Source organism: Hypanus sabinus, chromosome 4 (genome assembly GCF_030144855.1).
Source record: "Hypanus sabinus isolate sHypSab1 chromosome 4, sHypSab1.hap1, whole genome shotgun sequence".
NCBI classification, from domain to species: domain Eukaryota; kingdom Metazoa; phylum Chordata; class Chondrichthyes; order Myliobatiformes; family Dasyatidae; genus Hypanus; species Hypanus sabinus.
This window is the reverse complement of record NC_082709.1, coordinates 134154520-134175521: the sequence shown is the minus strand read 5'-3', so window position 1 is coordinate 134175521 and position 21002 is coordinate 134154520. Positions and strand designations below refer to the sequence as shown.

At 39.7% G+C, this 21002-nt stretch overlaps 1 protein-coding gene across 1 annotated transcript in view; it reads left to right on the top strand.

Moving 5' to 3' along the window:
• Positions 1-2612: 2612 nt before the first annotated feature.
• The window catches only part of eif2s3 (eukaryotic translation initiation factor 2, subunit 3 gamma), a 36276-nt gene continuing 17886 nt past the window's right edge, over positions 2613-21002 (top strand). Inside the window, exons 1-7 of the mRNA XM_059968193.1 lie at positions 2613-2770; positions 7120-7183; positions 8445-8572; positions 9025-9146; positions 17292-17386; positions 18883-19041; positions 20059-20193. Coding sequence (XP_059824176.1) covers positions 2702-2770; positions 7120-7183; positions 8445-8572; positions 9025-9146; positions 17292-17386; positions 18883-19041; positions 20059-20193 — 772 coding nt within the window. The 5' untranslated portion in view covers positions 2613-2701. The remainder of the gene's footprint in view (positions 2771-7119; positions 7184-8444; positions 8573-9024; positions 9147-17291; positions 17387-18882; positions 19042-20058; positions 20194-21002) is intronic.

Sequence of the window (21002 nt, the reverse complement as noted above, 5' to 3'; positions counted from 1 at the left end):
TTTCCTTCAATTCAGGAAATGATTATGTTGATTATTGCCTATAATATAATCTGTTTTTTTTCTGCAATGTATTCTGGTGAATTATCAAATCTATTCAAATGAGAACTGGTTTCTCATGAAGGGGTCATAACAAAAAATGTAGTCTTGGTAATTCAGGATTATTTTCCCCCTCTGTTTAATTAACAATAAATTTGTTATGAATTAAGTCACGTTGTTTCATTTTTCAAAGAATTGTGAAATGTGATCAGAAAATTCTAATAATACTGAAATCATAAAATCCAATACCATGAAAAAGAATTTAACCAAGTCACATCCTTTGAAACAGCCACATTGGTCAAAGCTGATTGTCATTTGGATATTTGAGTTATCATCTTTGGTACTTAAGTTGCTCAAATTTCTCCGAGCTTTAGTTTTGGTATTTTTATTTTGTCTTCCACCTGTCCTTTTTATTTGCCTTGATCAATGAGCTGGGAAAAGTATTATTTGTGAAGTGTCCATCAAACACTCTCATCAGATGAACTGGCGAGAGTATTGACAACTTCATTACCAAAGGATGCATACGGTATATTTCAGAACTTAACGAGTCAAGAACATGGGTAAATGCAGAAATTTAATGTAATGTTTTTGAAATGACTGGTTAAATGCACATAAATTAATTTCATATTTGTACAGTACATGTTTATAATGTACTTAATGATTAGTGGATGGAGGAGTTGTGTGTCACCTCTCCCCCCACACCAATCTTGCACGTTCTGCAGGCCAAATGCTTATTTTTGACTTTCCTTCATAGTGATTAAGGTGAGAATGTTGCATTCTTCTGGTACTGGCGGCACAGTGGCACAGCGGTTAGCACAATCGCTTTACAGCACTGATTTCCCGTCAGGGCCTGTGCCGAGTTTGCACATTCTCCCCGTGACTGTGTGGGTTTCCTTGCGTGCTCCAGTTTCTTCTTGTATTCCAAAGACATACAATAAAGGTCAGTGAGTTACAGGCATGCTATGTTGGCCAGGAAGCATGGCAACACTGACACACTGCCTCTAGCACAATCCGTAAACTGTGCTGCTCAGAGATGCAAAACCACTCATTTCCCTGCATGTTTCAATGTGTATGTAACAAATCAAGATAATCATCTTTATTGTTATTTTGCCTGAGTTTTACAAGTGTAATGTAAATAGCTCTGTATACTTTGAGATGATATCATATATCTTGTTATACTTTAAATAAATACCTTGTAAAAACTTTGAAGTGTTCTTCCTTTCTTGTTGATCCAAATCCTCAAAACCTGCTTATTTCCTGTTACAGGATCAAATGGAATTGCCAAATAAATATATGTAAGTCCAGGCAGAAAAGCTTTACAGTTGCCTGGTTGAAAAACTCCTGTCACTTATATGAGCAGTTATATCACTTATGGTTCTTCCTGTTTTGAAGTTTCTCTGTCAAGTACAATATTTATCGTGATGTCGGAAAAAGAAATTATTCATTTATTTCTACCACACATCTGAAAGCAACATGTTTGTCTCAGCTTAAATTAAAACTTTATTTTATGAAAGCCATTTGCTACAGATGAATGCGACCACTGGAATTCTGCAATAAAAACAGAGACGTTGGAAACTCAGCTGACAGAATATCTGGAAAGTGAAATAGATGATGTTTCGTTTCCCTTCACAATCCTTTGGGAAAGATTAAAACAAAGGCAAAGAATTTGGAGGAATATCTCTGAGTTAGAAGGACAGTATACTCCTTTGTTTATGAAAATGTGAAGGAAATCATCTGTGATTAATGTAAGATTTCTGTATATGAATGGCTGATGATTGGTGCAAACTGAATGGACCAAAGAGCGTGCTTCGGTGCTGAATGACTACTCAAGGTTGAAGGTTTCAATTTGAGTTCAAAAGGCATGTCCAATCAAAAGATGAGATATTGTTCCTCAAGCTTGTGTTGGGCCTTGTTGTAACAGTGACAGGTAAAAATGAGATGGGGAATTCAAGTAGCAAGCAACCAGAAGCTCAGGGTCACTCCTGTGGATTGGATGCAGGTTCACTGTGTTTGGTTTTTACAACTGAAAATTACCACAATGCGAACACTGAGTGCTGATATCTATGACTCTCATTGTCATTGGATCACTGTTACATTATTAGCATATATCACTGTGGGTTGAAGCACCTGTTCTTGTGCTTTTTACAGAACACATTTGCATGGGAATCTAAACCAGAAACATAAAATGATAGAAATGTTAATGACACTTCAGAACGTTACTGAACGACTGACTCAAAACATTCTCCACAATAGTCTGAAAGCATGTATCTCCAGGCTCATTGATAGCTTCTATCCCACTGTTAGCAAACTCTGGATCAGATTGACTCTTGGCTGTACAATCTACCTGGTAATGATCTTGCACTTTATTGTTTACTTGCTCTGCACTTTTTCGGCAGCTCTTACACTTTATTCTAGCTCGATTCACAGTGTAATGACTCGATCCATTATAAACAGTGTGCAAGGCAAGTTTTTAACATGTGAGAACAAAACCCGGCTAACTTGACCCACGTTGCTCAGCACGGTGAGGACATTTTCCCGTCCTGAAGGGGGCGCGAGAGCTGCTGGAGGCCCATCTTGATACCGGGCGCTGTCGTTGGTGCTGGGAGAATTGCATCATCCAGGGAGCGGCGCAAGGTGCTCGGTGGTTGCGGGGATTGGGTTCGAGATGACGGGGGATGATGCCGGAGTCACGGTGGGGCAGCCGCATCTGGCCAGGCAAGACCTCAGCGCCTTGGTGAGTGTCGCTACCGGGGAGAGAGGGAGGGGGAGGCAGGAGTAGCGGCAAAGGGCCTGTCCGTGAGCCGGCTCGTGTTTCTGGGCCTTGCGTTGGGCTGAAGTCCGAGAGCGTAGGCATGTGCCCCGGGCCTTGTATTGTGTTGGAGTCTGTGTACCGGCCTATGTTTGGGACTGTAGATCTGTGTCCCGTGTTATGCGTTGGTCGGGAGTCCGGGACATTGGGTTCCGTGTCTCGGGACCTTTGGCCTGTTTCTCTGGGCCTCGAGTTGGGCTAGAGCTGGTGTGTCTGTATCCTTGATCTGACAAGGTACCTGGTCTTACTTTGGAGGCCACACACTTGGGTTGGAGCCCCAACAATAAAGGGGGGCCTCAGTGGGTCAAGAAAGTGTGGGGTGGGTTTGGAAACTCTACTGCCCAGGGCCTTGGCAGTGGAGACTTTTCCTCCCATGCTTGCTGTAGTTCCTCTCTGGAACCACAATCTAAGCCGCTAGTTTTATTATCATCCTATTTCTACTTTTTTGAAAGGCTTTTAAAATATATTGGCCGAAGGGGCAAAGACACTGCAATTCTTTAGCGTCTCTATTACTGATAGACGTTCTGTGCTTTATTTTTACTTTTATTAGCTTGAACAAATAATAATAGGTTTTGTAGGTACTTCAATGGAACTCTTACTGACTTGAAATGATTCTAAATTTCTCTTGGACCTCAAAGTTGAAAGTAAATTTTATAAAGTACATTTATGTCACCATACACAACCCTGAGATTCATTTTCATGTGGGCATACTCAGCAAATGTACTGAATAGTAACTATTACATGATCAATGAAAGATTAAGCAGAGTGCAGAAGACAACAAATTGTACAAATGCAAATATAAATATTTAATTTAAAAAAAAAAACTTGAAGTAACAAGATAAAGAATCCTTAAAGTGAGATCTTTGACTGGGGAGCATCTCAGTGGATGGGAGTGAGAGTAGTTAACCCTTTGTTCAAGAGCCTGATGATTGTGGGGCAGTAACTGTTCCTGAACATGGTGATGTGAATCCTGAGGCTCTTATACCTTCAACCAGATGGCAGCAGTCAGGAAAGAGCATGGCCTAGGTGGTGAGGATCTCCTGTAACAGTGGATGCTGCTTTCCTGTGATAGAGTTTCATGTTGATGTGCGCAATGGTCTGGAGGGCTTGATACATTGTAGTACATTACAAATAAAGCAGGTGTAAGATTTTTGGAGGGGAGATAATAAAATGTAGGAATTGTGCTATTTGAAGGAAATAATAATTGTTCTTTAAAGAGGGTTGTTGATGAGTTTTGTATGATAAAGGAGGCCAGTTAGTGACGGAGTAAAAGGAGTGCATTACAGACAAGATGGGTGTGAGACTCTAAACTTTGAGTTGAAGAATGGTGAAGTGGCCTGAGAAAGTAAGGGGAACTTGAAAAGCAAGACTTGTTTATTTTGTAGTTATTATTTTATGGCTTATTGTTTGGTCTTCTCCTTTATAAAAATTCCCGGGGCAGAAGGCCTCTGCTTCCTGAGACATGTGCAAAGATTCGGCATGACATCTAAAATTTTGACAAATTTCTATGGAATGTGTGCTGAGTATATTGACCGGTTGCATCGCAGTCTGGTATGGCTACACTAATGCTCTTGAACGGTAAAGCCAACAAAAAGTAATGGATATGGCATCATGGGGAAAGCCCTCCCCAACATTGAGCACATCTACTTAGAGCACTGTCACAAGAAAGCAGCATCCACCATCAGGTACACCCACCATCCAGGCTATGCTCTCTTCTCGTCACTGCCATCTGGAAGAAGGTACAGGAGCCTCGGACTCTCACCACCAGGTTTAGGAACATTTATTATCCCTCAGTCGTCGGGCTCTTGAACCAGTGGCCTGTTCTCTGAACTGATGCCCCCAACCTATGGATTCACTTTCAAGGACACTTCATCTCGTGTTCTTGATATTTATTGCTTATTTCTTTATTATCATTTTTTCTGTAGTTGCACGTTGGTTGGTTGTCCGTCCTGTTAAGTGCAGTCTTTCACTGACTCCATTATGGCAATTGGATTGTATATGGTCACGCATATATACTTAGATAATAAATTTACTTTGAACTTTGAAGTAGGGTGGTTAGTGGGCTTGCCAGTTTTATTAAGGATCCTGACTTGAAATGGCAAGTTCATTTCCCACTGTAGATGCTTCCTGACCTGCTGAGTTTCTTCAGTTCCTTTGTGTATTGATGCAGATTTCCAGCATCTGCCGTCTTTTTTTTCTCCAAACAAAATTGTTCATATATATAGAAAATGTGGTCTGTGGGGTTTTATGTGCTGTGGCTTCTCTGAGAATTCAGTTGTGTCGCATTCATCAAGATAAATAATTCCTTCCAGGGTGTGTGTTTGCTGTTACACATGAGCACCTGTGACAGTTTTAACTGTTGCCTGCATACAGATGGATCCTGAGGCCCACTGAAGACCTGCATCATCAACTTTGCTATAACCATGGTTATTAGTAAACTCAAAAGCTTGGTCACTTTGAGTTGCAGACGAGATAGAGTGAGAAATGTGTAATTCATGTAAACAATCTAAACAACTTTTCAAGCACATTTAGTTTTTGCTGTTGAGAGCTATGTGGAGGAAGGAATTTGCTAATTATTCTGAAAGCTTGCAAAGCAGTTTTCTTTATTTTCATCTAGTTGATAACTGCATTATTTAGGATGATTATGAACTAGCCCATTACTGACTCCATATAGTACAGCACAGGAACAATTCTTTTGGCCCATGTCCCTCAATTCCTATCCATGGAACCATCCAAATGCTGTAATGGACCCACCTGCTCTCTAAGCTTGTCACAAATTACCATCATCCCTGCTGAAAAATTTGCCCCTCAGTTCGATTTCAAATAATTCTCACCTCACTTCAAATTTTTATCCTCTAATTTTAGACACTCCTACCCTTAGAACATGGTGGTGACAATTTAAGCCCCTCATAATTTAATAAAGGTCTTAAGGTCCTCAGCCTCCTGTGCTGAAATGAGAACAAACCCAGCATATCCAATCTCTCCTCTTAACTGAAGCCTTCATTTAAGGCAACAGCCTGATGAATTTCTTGGGCATTCTCCCTATGCTACCACATTGTTTCCAAAGTGCAGCAACCAGAACTACTATTGATAGTCCAAGTGTGGTGTAGCCATTGTCTTGTACAGCTGCAACATGATGTCCAAAGTCTTAAACTCAATACCCCTGACTCTTGGCAATTTAAATGTCTTCTTCACTACCCTGTCCACCATGTCTTTATCTTGAACTTGCACACCAAGATTAACCTCTGTACATCACTGCTTATATTTCTTGCCATTATTAAACATCTCAAAGTGTAACCTTCATACTTGTCTGAATTAAATTCCGTTTGTCATTGCTCCAGCTCAACATTTCAGCTGATATATGTTCCTCAGTGTCTGGGCAACCAACCTCACTATTTACGTCTTTAAAAATCTCTGATGAATGGACAAAGTAAAACTCTGTTTTGAAATTAGTATCAGTCCTGTGGTTGTGGGCATGGTTTGTGGCCTGCATTTTTCCAACCTGTGATACAGTACTGTAGTAATTTTACCTATTTCGCTGTACTGCTGCCACAAAAAAAAGTTCATGACATGTGAGTTGATGATACTGCTGATTCTGATATGGGACTTAATTGTGGATTAAGAGCGGGAAGGGGGCATGGAGTGGGGAATCATGGTTGGGAAAAGGGGCAGGGAGCAGGGATCATTTTGTAATGATCAATAAAACAATTGTTTGGAATCAAATGACTTTACCTGGTGTCTCAGGACCTGATGTGTGTGCTATCGCCTGTTCCACAGCACTCCACCCTCTCTGTTTCCAATATCCTTTGTTCCTGCCAAATTTATAAACTCTCTGTCCTCTTCACATTGGCAAATATACGTGCCTGAGACTTTTGCACAGTATTGTATCAGGGATGACATTCGAAAACATGTCAAAGTGAAACAAGTTATGGGGGTTTCAGAGTAGAATTAATCAAATTGGTGGCAGTTTCAAACCATCCTTCAGAAGGTTTGCAAGTGATTATTCCCATCTGGGAAATGCAATCCGCAATGATTTCTTATTAGCTGTACAATTTTGTTCTGATTTTCTCTCAGAAAGAAATTAACATTTCCGGATTCGTGATGCATGGTGAATGATTGATACATTTTGTGCAAATTTGTCTCTTGACCCGGAAGGAATTGATGTGAGTAAAGAATGAGAGAAACTGAATGTTAGAAAGGGAGTGCAATGTATATCCATTAATGAATGATTTGTATAATGTTTTGTGGTTTAATTCAGTGCTTGTGTTTTACAGGATGTTACCAAGTTAACACCACTTTCTCCTGAAGTCATTAGCAGGCAAGCCACTATCAACATAGGTGAGTTATTAAATATTTTTGGCTGCTAATTAAGTAAATATTTTTATTATTTTGCTTGGTAATTAAGTGAATGTTTATTTTTAGTTGTGTTTTGTTTATATTTATAATGAATACATCTTTGATCTAAACTGTTTGAAGTATCTAACTGGATATAAAGAAACCAACTTTAAGCAGATTAAGAGTTTGTAATTTAGAAAGGATGCAAATTAGAATTGATATCTGAAAACTTGTAAAAGGTATGCACAGAATCTTCTTTGCTAGCACCACATTAAGTTGAATTTTCCTGTCTTTCACATATCTGCCCCAAAATTGAAATTGATCATTTGTGACATGTTAAGCTGTAATTCTGCAGCAAATGTCACATAGCTTTTCTCAACCCTGCATTTCTTATGATTTATTTGATTTAGAGCATTGTTGGACATCTTTAAGGCAGGAAGGCCTTAATCTACAACCCAAATCTTTCAAGGGCTACTACAAGAAACATGTTATACTTTAATAGTGATATTTTCAATCAAATTTAAAGACGCATATACCATAATTCTTGTCAATTGTACTACTATTTTATCCCAGAGTTATGCACGGGTAAATCTCTGCCCAACGATACTGGCTACCTAGATTTGAGTTGGCTGATGACTTGGATTTGGACTCTTGGAGTTGGCTAAAAATTGGCAAAGTTGATGACTTGCATTAATGCATATTATGATTGAATGGACATGTCCTGAATGCTATTACAATTGAATAGCATTATAGTTTGAGAGTGAATGTAACTGAGAGAGGAATTTAAAAGTTATGCATTTTGTGATGTTTCTGAAGTGATGATCTGTATAAGCAGCATTTAGACTGGAAAATTGCTAGGTAGTGCAACATGCAGATGATAACAGCAGGGAGATTGGTGGCAAAGAAATGCTATCGGGGTTCTGTTCTCTGCCATGCTGCACTGTACTGTCATTGAAAGGTAGAGGCAGACAGTAGATTGAATGATATGGCTAACCCAGTGCCTTAGAAAATAACTAAATTGCAATCAGACTTTATCAGACAGGAATTAAAAATTCTCATTTTAAAACTATTCTGAAATTTAGCAATTTGTTGTAAATACTATACAATGGACTGAGAAGATGAGCATCTTAAATTGCTGGGTTTCATTCAAAGCCGTTCAGTTAATTGGCTCTTTATCTTGTTTAAGATCAGGATTTGAAAGCATGCATTGCATACAATGGATCTTGTAATTTAATTTTTGTTCCTACCAAATGTTTTTTCTCAGGCACAATTGGTCACGTAGCCCATGGGAAGTCCACTGTAGTTAAAGCTATTTCTGGTGTTCAGACGGTCCGATTTAAAAATGAGCTAGAAAGAAATATCACAATCAAGCTGGGATATGCCAATGCCAAGGTTGTAAAATCTTGTAGAAATGCATTATGGTCGTTTGTTAACTGTTTCATTAACATTCTGTGTATATTTTTTATTACATTTATGCAGTACTTCCATGAAATATGGTCAAGATGTTCAAGGTTTTATATTCTGCTTTTTGACATAGTAAACCATTTGCAGTTTTTTCACTTGCACTTGTTCTCTGTTGTAAAATTCTTAAATGATCAAAAATAGTTTAGGCTGTTATGTGAAAAGGTGCCCCTATTTTTGACCAATCAGTTCAATCTAAGCTTATTTCATGGAAAACAACTAATGAACTTAACTCGTGTTTAAAGATTTAATTTTTTTAATCTAAAAATTTAAAGTCATTATACTGAAATGTTAAATAGCATGACCTCATTCTAAGGTGTTAAATGGTTGTTGCCTTCTAAACTTTTGCATGAGTTTTCTATAACTAGTTACAATATCTCTAGGTTTACAAATTAGATGATCCCAGTTGTCCAAGGCCTGATTGTTACAGATCATGTGGGAGCAGCACACCAGATGAATTCCCTTCAGATATTCCTGGGGCCAAAGGAAATTTCAAGCTAGTCAGGTTAGTGCAAACCAGATCATTCAGTATTGTGCAAAAGTCTTAGGCACACATATATAGCAGGGTGCCTAAGATCTTGCATAGTACTGTAGTAATTTTATGTATTGCACTGTACTACTGCATTAAAAAAAAACAAATATAACGTGAGTGATGATAAATCTGATTCTGATAGGGGTCTCTAGTCTCTACTCTGGTTTGAGAGTGCAAATGGGACAGGGAAAGGGGGAAGGGAGTGGGCAAGCAGCAGAGAGATAATATGTAATGATCAATAAACCAATTGTTTGGAATCAAATGACCATGCTGGTGTCTTAAGGTTGGGTGTGTCTACACCCCACCTGCCCCTAGCACTCATTCTCTGCCACCTACCCCACACCCTCCCACAGTACTCCCATTGTTGCCAACATTCCTTGCTCCCACCAAATACAAACTTGTTCACCACTCTACGTTAACAAATACAGTAATTTGCATACGTATACACGCACATATCCGTATGTGTGCACCTATGACTTCTACCCAGTACTGTATTTACCTCTTTCATTGTTATGATTTGTATGGATGATGACGTTATCATTCATTCCGTGTAACATTTTTGAACATATGTGCCTGTTTCTTCTTGGTTAATAATGTCCAACTATTCAAATTGTTTTGTTTAAGCTTTGTAGTTAATGATAATTAATTTGAGGTGTAATATGTAAATTGCCACTGAAATATTCAGGAATGTTAATTAAGTGTTTGAAGTGGGTAGAATGTATTTATAAATTTTCTCTTCTCATTTTAATGTTCCACTTAAGGAAACATGATTTATGTACTCAGCAGATTTAAAATGTACATTGCTGGCTATAAAATTGTAAATCAATTTTTCTCAATTGTTGATTCCTTTAAAGACATTACCTCCTGAAAAGTAAATCAAGAAAGGACAGGAGGTAATTGTTTTTACACAACTGGTGATGCAACTGGAAAGAGTGAAGGAAGTAAATTTAATAGCAAGATTCAGAAAGATATTTAAGTATTTGAATGTCAGTTGAGCTAAAGCAGAAGTGTGGGATTAATTGAAAAACTCTTCTTTGAAACACACTGAAAGATATCACAAATGCCATGACTTCCACGTTGACTGTGATACTGTGTCCCACTGGATTCCGTAGCTCCTCTTCTGTTTGTTAGAATGTGCTTATTTGGATGGAAACAGAACCAGGTGTAGAAGGAATCAAACTAGGCAAAGGACAACCAAACTAAAAGGTGAGGGTCTGGTAGGTGTGACAGCTTACCCTTCAAATCATCATTTCTTACACCATAGCAAAAATGAGCAAGACAGAAGGTGGTCATCCTGCATCAGCAAGGTCTCTCCTAAGCAGATGTTACAAGATGTGCTGTCCAAGCTCTTCTAAAGAAACACAAAGAAATGGGCATGGTTGAGAACCAGTAACACAGTGGTCAGCCACGGAAACTGGATGTACAGACGATAGATACATCAAACTGATGTCCCTTCTAAGTTGGAAGAAGCCCAGCACTGCTATCAGATCTGAACTTACAGGAACCACTGGAACCCATGTACAGTCAGAGAAGTTTTGTCAGAAGTGGTCTTTATAGACGATAGACAGTAGGTGCAGGAGTAGGCCATTCAGCCCTTCTAGCCAGCACCACCATTCACTGTGATCATGGCTGATCATACACAGTCAGTACCCTGTTTCTGCCCTCTCCCCATATCCCTTGACCCCGCTATCTATTAGCGCTCTATCTAACTCTCTTGAAAGCATCCAGAGACTTGGCCTCCACTGCCTTCTGGGGCAGAGCATTCCACATATCCACCACTCTCTGGGTGAAAAAGTTTTTTCCACATCACTGTTCTAAATGGCTTACCCCTTATTCTTAAACTGTGGTCTCTAGTTCTGGACTCACCCATCAGCAGGAAGAGTTGCTGTCAAAAAGCCACTCCTCTGAAGTGGAAACAAAGATGAGAGACTCACCTATACATAAAAGCTCAAGAACTATAGTACTGCAAGTGATCTGGGCTGGCATGTCAAAATTTGCCATTTTTGGCTGATAGAGGAGGCAGCTTGTCCTTAGAGCTGGAGAGCGCTTTGTCGTTGAGTGTATACAACCAGCCCTGGAGGTTCCCTGCTACAGGTTTGGGGCTGAATTTCTGCAAATAGAGTTGATTGGTCGGAATGAATGGAATCCTCCGTGCTGAAAAGTACAAGCAGATTATCACCCATCATGCAATACCATCAGGGAGGTGTCTGTTCAGTCCCAATTTCATTCTGCAGTAGGACAGTCACCCCAAGCCTGTAGGCAAGGTCATAAATAACTCTCTTCAGTGAAAAGAAGAACCAGGAGTTCCACAGCAATTGGTATGTCCTCCACAGAGCCCTGATCTCAACATCATTGAGGCTGTTAGGAGAGACAGAAGCAAGACAGCTGAAGTCCACGTACGAACTGTCAAAAGTTCTCCAAGATGCTTGGAACAACCTACCAGCCAATTTTCTTATAAAACTGATTGACAGTGTGGGTTGTTACGAAGGATGAACCGCTCTGATGGGCAGAAGGGGGCAAGGTTGCCCATATCCCCCTCCCCTGGGAGAATTACAAACTGTTACTGTTGCCAGGCTGTTAATGAGAGAGAAAGAGATGGAACAAAACATACTGGGTCTGGAACATTTGCTTCAGACAAGGGCGAGATAACACCGGGAGAGAGAGACCATATTATGACTCTTGTAAGACTCACGGCTCCGGAGAGGGCTGTTTACTTGGTACTATTCTGTTCATTAAAATTCCTCAGTGGACAGCCGGAGTGGGCTGGTTTGATGGGCTAAGCCAATCAAAACTGATTGACATCTGAGACCCCATGAGTAGGGATAAAAGTGAGGTCTGGGGAGACACCCCTCAGACGCACCAAGAGACACACTAGTGAGGACTACTTAAGTGTTGGAACCCACGAGAAAAGTGTGGGACATCGGAGACAGAATGAAGGATCAGTCAATTTTAACTCAGTGTTCATAGCGAGGCCGGTGGGGGCTTGTGTGTGTGACCACCCTTGCCTAGGTGACGAGTCCATCATAGAAGAATGGTCTAGCTAAAGGGCAGAGGGATCATGCCTGAGTGGCCACAACAACATATCGACGGATCAAGAAAATAAAGGAAGGTTTGAATGACTGTAGCTGTCACTGTTTGCTCACCCTCTCTCTTTCTCTCTCCCCCCCTCCAATGGTAACAACAAAAGAATCAACTACCTTAGCCTACATGAACTGAACTTTATACTTTCCCATGAAAATTCCTTATCCCCTAGACAACAATAGAGCTTGGTTATTATTATACCCACACTTTTAGGTTTAGTATTGCTAACATATATTATCTGTATATTTGCATTGTTGATATTGATTTGTATATTTTACTAGTAAACACTGTTTTAAAAATAGTACCAGACTCCAACGGATACTTCTATCTTTGCTGGTAAGACACCCAATTACGGGGTATGTAACAAATTGGGGGCTCGTCTGTGATTTGATACCAAATTGGGGGGCCAATGAATCGGGCTATAAGTCCATTATTTGATCTGGTTGCGTGGGTAACCAGTTGGGAAACCAGCAGAGATGGACATTGTCAAATTTTTTAAAGACCCGACTGCGGGGGCATTAGAGTTTGCCAGGAAGGCTGAATTGATAAATATTGCAAAACGATTAAATCTCACAGAGGTGAAGTTGTCAATGAAAAAGTGGGAATTACAGAGGGCCATAGCCCATTATTATATATCCAAGGATGTGTTCACACCTGATGGATTGGATCTGTTCCCTGAAAAGAATCCAGTTGTTGGGGTGGTTCAGTTAGAGTTGGAAAAATTAAGGTTGGATGCAGAACAGAAGAAAAGGGAGTATGAGCTCCAGCTAAAGGAGTTAGAGGCGAAAAGGGAGCGGGAAAGAGCTGTAAGGGAGAAGGAAAAAGCTGAGTTACAGAAACAGAGAGAGCATGAACTTAGGTTAAAACAGCTGGAAGCAGAGGAGGAAGAAAAGAAAGCTGAAAGGCAGATAAAGGGAAGGGAGAAAGAGAGGCAACATGAGCTGGAAATAGAGAGGTTAAAGCAACAGGGAAAAGACCATGAGGAAGGTTCAAGAGAGGAGAGGTTTAATGTTAGTAGAGAGTTTAGGTTAGTACCTCCATTCGAGTGGACAGATGTTGATAGTTACTTCTTGCATTTTGAAAAGGTGGCAGTGAATCAGAAGTGGCCCAGAGATCAGTGGGTGGCGTTGTTACAAAGTGCATTAAAAAGTAAGGCTCAGCGGGCATATGCGGCATTGTCCATGGACGAGTCTGCGGATTATGAGGAAGTAAAAGAGGCTATCCTTCGGGCCTATGAGTTGGTACCTGAAGCGTATAGACAAAAGTTCAGAGATTTAAAGAAACTGTGGAATCAGACGTATGCAGAGTTTGCCTATGAAAAGGGTGTGCTCTTGGATCGCTGGTGTGCTGCAGAAAAGGTGGAGGAGGATTTCCATCGTTTCAGAGAGTTAATTCTGATTGAGGAATTTAAAGGTTGTGTTTCGGATAATATCAGGATGTATCTGAACAAGAAGCCGAATAAGTCTATATCAGAATTTGCCAGGTTCGCAGATGAATATGCCCTAACCCACAAGACAAAGTTTTCCTCAAATAAGAGTTACCAGAAAGGCAGTAGGGATGGTAGAGAAAGTCCACCGGCTAAGGTAGAGAATAAGCCGGGAGCTAGTGGTAAAGGTAAGGAGGAGGACAAGCAGGCTGGCAGGAAAGTTACTGGCTTGACCTGTTATAATTGTGGAAAGGTTGGTCATATTGCATCTAAGTGCTTTGCTCCGAAGAAGGAGACAGGAAAAGGGAAAACGGCCGTCCCTACAGGGTGTATTGAGTCGATTAGCAAGTCGACGAGGAAGGCAAAGGTAGATAAAGTACGAGAGAGGTGTGAGAAATTTATTTCAGAAGGGACGGTGTCTGTGAGAGAAGGAGAGACACCAGTTCCAGTGAGAATCTGGAGAGATACTGGGGCTGATCAGTCATTGATCCTAAGTAAGGTGCTAGATTTTGGTCCTGAGACTGGAGAGGTAGTTTTAAGAGATATAGGAAAAGGGACAGAAGCTGTGCCTTTGCATGGGATCATTTTAAAATGTGACCTGGTATCTGGACCAGTCGAAGTAAGGGTGCGGTCAGAATTACCGAGAAACGGCATGGACGTCCTTCTTGGTAATGATTTAGCAGGTGGTGACGTGTGTTCAGCAGTGAAATTAACGAGCAATCCTGTGAGGGCTGAGGACACGCCCCTGGATTCTAAAATCTATCCCACATGCGCAATCACTCGCAGCATGTCGAGAAAGGCGGCTGAGAAAGAGGACAGTTTAAATGAGTCCAGTGTTGATTTGGCTGAGACATTTTTACCGACCCTGTACCAGGAGGGGTTAGGGGATGGTAAAGCGGAAAATAGGGAGGTGAAAGAGAGTAAAGGGGAGGAGGTAGACCTACCCTTAGCCAAGGGAGAATGTATAGAGGCACAGAGTAAAGATGAGAAACAGATAAGGCAGTTAGAAGGTCCAGGGTTGGACATGGATGATTTGTCTGGCTTGACGGAGCAGTTTAAAGTTGAAAAATTTAAATGTGTTCCCGATAATGATATAAGGGCAGTCCTAGATGAAAAGGATGCCATTACCTTGAAGGAGTCTGCTGGGTTAGCAGATTAGGTTGTTTTAACCCGCAGGGTTGAGTTTACTCCGGATGGGAGTTGCCCAGAGTAACTGGAGGATCAGGGGAACTTAGAAGTTGAAAAAGGGACTGGTATGGAAAGCCTGGAAGAGGTAGATGTCCCGTTTGAGTGTGTTCAAGATGTGGATGCACATGGTACTGAACCTAGTAAGGAAACTCAGGAAAAGTCTGGGGTATCTGATCTGGTTGAAAAGGAATGCAGTCCTTTTGGGTCAGATGGACTTGGTTCAGTGAAGAAAGGGTTAACTTTGGTACCAGTGGAGAGTGAGGATTCTCGTTTGTGTCAGAAGGTGTGTTAAAAGTTAGTGAGGAGATGAAAGGTGGTGATGTGAATATTATTGAAGGGAGATGTGTTGTTCCTAAATTGAATAAAGAAAATTTAAAGTCTGAATTGATTTTAGAAGCAGTAACCAGGCTGAAGGAAGAATGGCTTGTTAACAAGGTGCCTGTGAATCAATTACAGTTTGTTTTGGAATTTAAAGGTAAACAACTTGTAGATGTTAAACTGAAAACTAATAGAATGAAGGGTCCTGAATATAAAATTAATGACTTGCTCAAAAATAAAGAATTGTGTGGAAGTTCAGAAAATGGGCTAAGTTTGGAAAACATTGGTGATAAGATAACTCCTATGAAAGGAGTATGTGAAAGCCTATTCCACACTGGTGAGCAAGCTAACCATGTGAGTTAAATGGAAAAGGGGCAAAGGTTGATAAAATGCCACTTTGAATAATAGGATCTGGTTTTGAGGGAATTTGACAAAGCATGTGAAAGATGTAAACACCATGGAAGATTGACTGTTAAGTTTAAAAGTAAAATAGAGATTAGTATTTGCACAAACTTTTGTAATGTACTATATTATAATCACACATATATTGGTTCACATTTTGTAATGTACACTTAAGCTAAGATCACAACCCTTTAGTTTTTTTTTGCTGACGAAAAGGAATAAAAACAGGAGATTATTAAATTGGAGTCTGATGCTACAAGAGTTTGATATTAAGATACAACATATTAAAGGAAGTGATAATGTAATTGTTGACTGTTTATCTAGATGCTAAGTGAAGGTATATCTATTGCTTTATAGTTAAGAACACTTGTGTATTTTTTTTTGCTAAACTCTAATCCTGTAAAACGCTGTACTAGTTAATTTTCACCTTCAGTGAAAATTCCTAGAAGGATGGGGGTGTTACGAAGGATGAACAGCTCTGATGGGCAGAAGGGTGCAAGGTTGCCCATGTCCCCCTCCCCTGGGAGAATTACAAACCATTACTGTTGCCAGGCTGTTAATGAGAGAGAAAGAGATGGAAAAAAACATACTGGGACTGGAACGTTTGCTTCAGACGAGGGCGAGATAACACCAGGGGAGAGAGACCATATTATGACTCCTGTAAGACTCACGGCTCCAGAGAGGGCTGTTTACTTGGTACTATTCTGTTCATTAAAATTCCTCAGTGGACAGCCGGAGTGGGCTGGTTTGATGGGCTAAGCCATTCAAAACTGATTGACATCTGAGACCCCATGAGTAGGAATAAAAGTGAGGTCTGGGGAGACACCCCTCAGACGCACCAAGAGACACACTAGTGAGGACTACTTAAGTGTTGGAACCCACGAGAAAAGTGTGGGACATCGGAGACAGAATGAAGGATCGGTCAATTTTAACTCAGTGTTCATAGCGAGGCCGGTGGGGGCTTGTGTGTGTGACCACCCTTGCCTAGGTGACGAGTCCACCATAGAAGAACAGTTTAGCTAAAGGACAGAGGGGTCATACCTGAATGGCCACAACAACATATCGATGGATCAAGAAAATAAAGGAAGGTTTGAATGACTGTAGCTGTCACTGTTTGCTCTCCCTCTCTCTCTCTCTCTCTCCCCCCCTCCCTCCAACAGTTACAACAAAAGAATCAACAACTACCTCAGCCTACATGAACTGAACTGAACTTTATACTTTCCCATGATAATTCCTTATCCCCTAGACAACGATAGAGCTCGTTTATTATTAATTATTATTATACCCACACTTTTGGGTTTAGTATTGATAACGTGTATTATCTGTATATTTGCATTGTTGACATTGATTTGTATATTTTACTAATAAACACTGTTTTAAAAATAGTACCAGACTCCTTCTATCTTTGCTGGTATGACACCCAGTTACAGGGTACGTAACAGGGTAAGATAATAAATGCAGTTTTAAAGGCAAAGGGTGGTCACTTCAAATATTGATTTGACTTAATTCTTTACTGCTTGCTGCTCTTTATAGAAAATTCTTCATCTTTGCTGTACAGAATTTTTTTACACATGCCTAAAACTTGCACAGAACTGAATGTAGTTTTAAAAAAAAGTCAAGTGTATAAATGAGAACTGATTTCTGTAATGTTCATGGGAAGAAAGGAAGAAAATTTATCCTCTATTTTTGTTTCCCTCTTATAGGCATGTTTCTTTTGTGGATTGTCCAGGGCACGACATCTTGATGGCTACCATGTTGAACGGAGCTGCTGTCATGGATGCAGCTTTGCTGCTAATAGGTAACTGGGGATTAACAGTGGGTACATGTTTGCACAAGATTGTTTTTTTTAAAAAATGCATATGTTGCAAACTGAAAGGGAGAGGGTAATGTGTGTGATCAGCAGGTCATGCACCACTGTGTGGAAAGAGAAAGAGAACATTTCAGCTCCAAGGCTCTTCATCAGTACAGAATGCTGCCTGAGCTGCTGAATATTTCCAGCACATTCTGTTTTTTATTACATCAGAATATTATCCTTTCATGACTATTTTTCATCCTTTCCCTAATGCAGATTTACTTTTAAGTTCCTTTGATGTAAGCAAATCTTGAAGGGTACTTTAAATTAATTTGTTCTCGAAACTTGCCACTGAAATTCCATATATTGTTTCTCATATCTGAATTGGCAGTGGTGAGTGTGTTACCACGAACCCAGTTTGCCTGTTCACTTAAAACCAACTTAAAAATTTGAAGATATCAATAGAGGTGGAAGTTATAAAATAAATATCAGATCACTATATCCAAAGACAGCATTTGTTTTTCATTGAAGGCACGCTCTAGTTAGTTAGCAGTTGCTATTGTGCATGATGAAAAATCGTTTTGAAATGGTCAAAACCTCTTCAAGTTAGTATGCAGCGCTGAATTGACTTTTCAGTTGTAAGAGGGATCTTCAGTATCTTTGGTGATGGCCAGTGAGATTTCTGAATGTGGTTATCATTACTGGGTTATATTCTCTCTAATTTTTGCTGGTGGTGTTTTCTCTTTGCTATACTTTTTAATAGTTTTTCAGATGAGTAATTGGCTTTAAGTAAAATACTGCTAGGAACGAAGTTCCAAGATCTGGTCTATATTAAGTTGTGCAATTAGCTGGTATAAAAGTGGAGACACCATAGATGCTGTTGTTTGCCAAACAAATACTGATGTTTCTAACACCATATGTTGCACATAGGTATGTAGGTTTCAGTAAATGATCACTCTCTGCTTCAATGTTGTCTCTGCTTCAGTCGTGACTAACGGGGACCATAAAACAAATTAGTTAACTCAAGGTCACACTTGTAGGTCAGAGTATCAAGATAATGTAGGTGCTTTCCAGCAGGTATACACTCATTTGTAATAATTGTACAAAGTATGTACCTCAAGTTGTGTTTTATTTTCCTAACAGTCATCCCAATGTTTTTACTTCCTTAAGTTTAAGGTTTAGTCAAATGCTACTGTGGAAAATTAAAACATTGAGTGAAGAATACGAACACAACGCTGGAAGAACTCAGCAGGTCAGGCAGCGTCCGTGAGAAAAAAGTAGCCAACGTTTCGGGCGGAGACCCTTAATCAGGAATGGTCTCGGCCCGAAACATTGGCTACTCTTTTCTCACAGATCCTGCCTGACCTGCTGAGTTCTATCAGTGTTGTGTTCGTATTCTTTGATCCACAGCATCTGCAGTTGTATTTTTGTGTTTAAAAACGGAGTTCCTAGTATTGTAAATGTTCATACTGCTTGCTGATGTGTCTTTTTCTGATCTCCAGCTGGCAATGAATCTTGTCCCCAGCCTCAGACTTCAGAGCATCTGGCTGCTATTGAAATCATGAAACTGAAACACATTTTGATTCTGCAAAACAAGATTGACCTTGTAAAGGAAAGTCAAGCAAAGGAGCAATATGAACAGATACTTGCTTTTGTTCAGGGTAGGTTGCTCTAAAATTAACTCTTGTTTTACATAAAATATTCTTAGATTCTTGTGTGTATATATAACATTGGAAAGGATCTGGTCCATCTTGCCTGTAGTTATTAGATAAGTCTGTGATAGAGCGATCTAATGAATGATTTTTCACTAACCTTTCCTCGGAGCTTTGTAACTTCTCAATCTTTAAAGTATGCATTCAATTCCCTTGTGAATGTTATTATTGAGTATATTCTAGGTCCTAATAATTACTCACAGAATCTCATTGTGTTCTTGTTGTCAAATCTTTACTTTGCAGTTCCTTCTGGAATTAGATTTTTATATCTATATATAAAAACTATTGAAGACCCTTTAAATTGTTGATCCTTCTCCAATGAAAGAATTCCTATTTTCTTTTATTTCTGATACCTTGCTGTTGATTTTTTTTTTTTTTTGCACACTGTCCTAGGTGCACATCCTCTTAAGATTGATGCCCAGAATTCAACATTTGAGGCCAGACTAATGTCTTACAAAAGTTCGACATACCTTGCATTTTTGTAACCTAATAAAGCCGCCTTACCCTTTTCTTTGAAGGTCTTTCTTCTATATACACTTCTGATTTTCTCTTTAGTAGTACAGCAATTGAAAATCAGATGATTAAAGTGTCTTCACAGTTCTTTAAAATTAATAAGTTAATTTTGATGTAGACATTCGTGTAATACAGGAAAATGCAGCTGCTAATCAACATACTCCTGATCTCAGCAGTGGTAAAAATTAGCTGTTTGGAAGACAACTATTACGTTGACCTTTATTGCCATGGGACAGGAGTAACACATTACAATAAAGGTCAACATAATAGAAAGGAATGTTGTAATTAATTAGTAGGACCACATGCATGCAATTTGCTCATGAATACCTCTCTGCCTTGGAAGCTGTGCAACACTCAATACAAAGGCTTGTCCTAAAGTTATTGAAGTATTTGAGTTAATAAAGAGGCTGCATAAATAAACAATTTAGTGCCTTTTTCTGTTTTGTTCTGCAGGTACAGTGGCGGAAGGCGCACCGATTATTCCGATCTCAGCGCAGTTGAAATATAACATTGAAGTAGTATGCGAGTATATTGTAAAAAAAATTCCAGTTCCCATCCGAGACTTTATATCTGAACCTAGGTTAATTGGTAAGCATTATATTTTACATCGTACAGGACGTTGATTTGTTTCTGGGTGTTTTTTTGGTCCTGTACATGTATTGACACCAATAAGTTTTTTTAAAAAAGGTACTGTTTTCCTTCTGGTTGTTCAGTTTATTAGAGCCAGATGACTGGCTTTCTAACACTTTGAAATTTACCATGAATGTTGTACCTTCAGGGCTGTTGGTGTTCTTATTGGAGGTAATCATTTTTACAGCACGTGAACATTGTAGATACATATGATCCTTGAAGTATGTTGAGCCAACTGATTTCAGATAAATTGGCAACTGGGGTTTTCCAGTTGACTGGGAAGGAGGAACTCAAAAGCAAGTAGACTTTCTGACAAACGATGAATCTTGATAGTCACCATTTTTAAAAAGTCACTTCAGATTGATTGATGGAATGAGATTTGGCAGTGACAACAATCATGGTAAAAATAGAAAACTTACTGTACTAGTTTTTAAGTGAATGGCTAAATGTTAATCTGTTCAGCCTTGGTGCCTGTGCCATTTAGATATGGACTTTGTTTCTGCTGGGGCCCTCATCTGTTTAATTTTACTTGCACACTTTTCAGGATCTGGGCAAAGTTAGCATCCCTTGTCCATCCCTAAGTGCCCTCAAGAATATGGTTGGAAAGTGTCTCTTTCTACCACTGCAGTTCTTCTAGTGAAGGTACACTCCAGTACTCTTGGGAAATGGAGTTACAGAATTGAACCTGGCAATGCTGAAGTAGTTGTTGTACATTTCCATGCCAGTTATGTGTGATTATCAGGATAGCTTGGAAGTGGCTCTGCTCC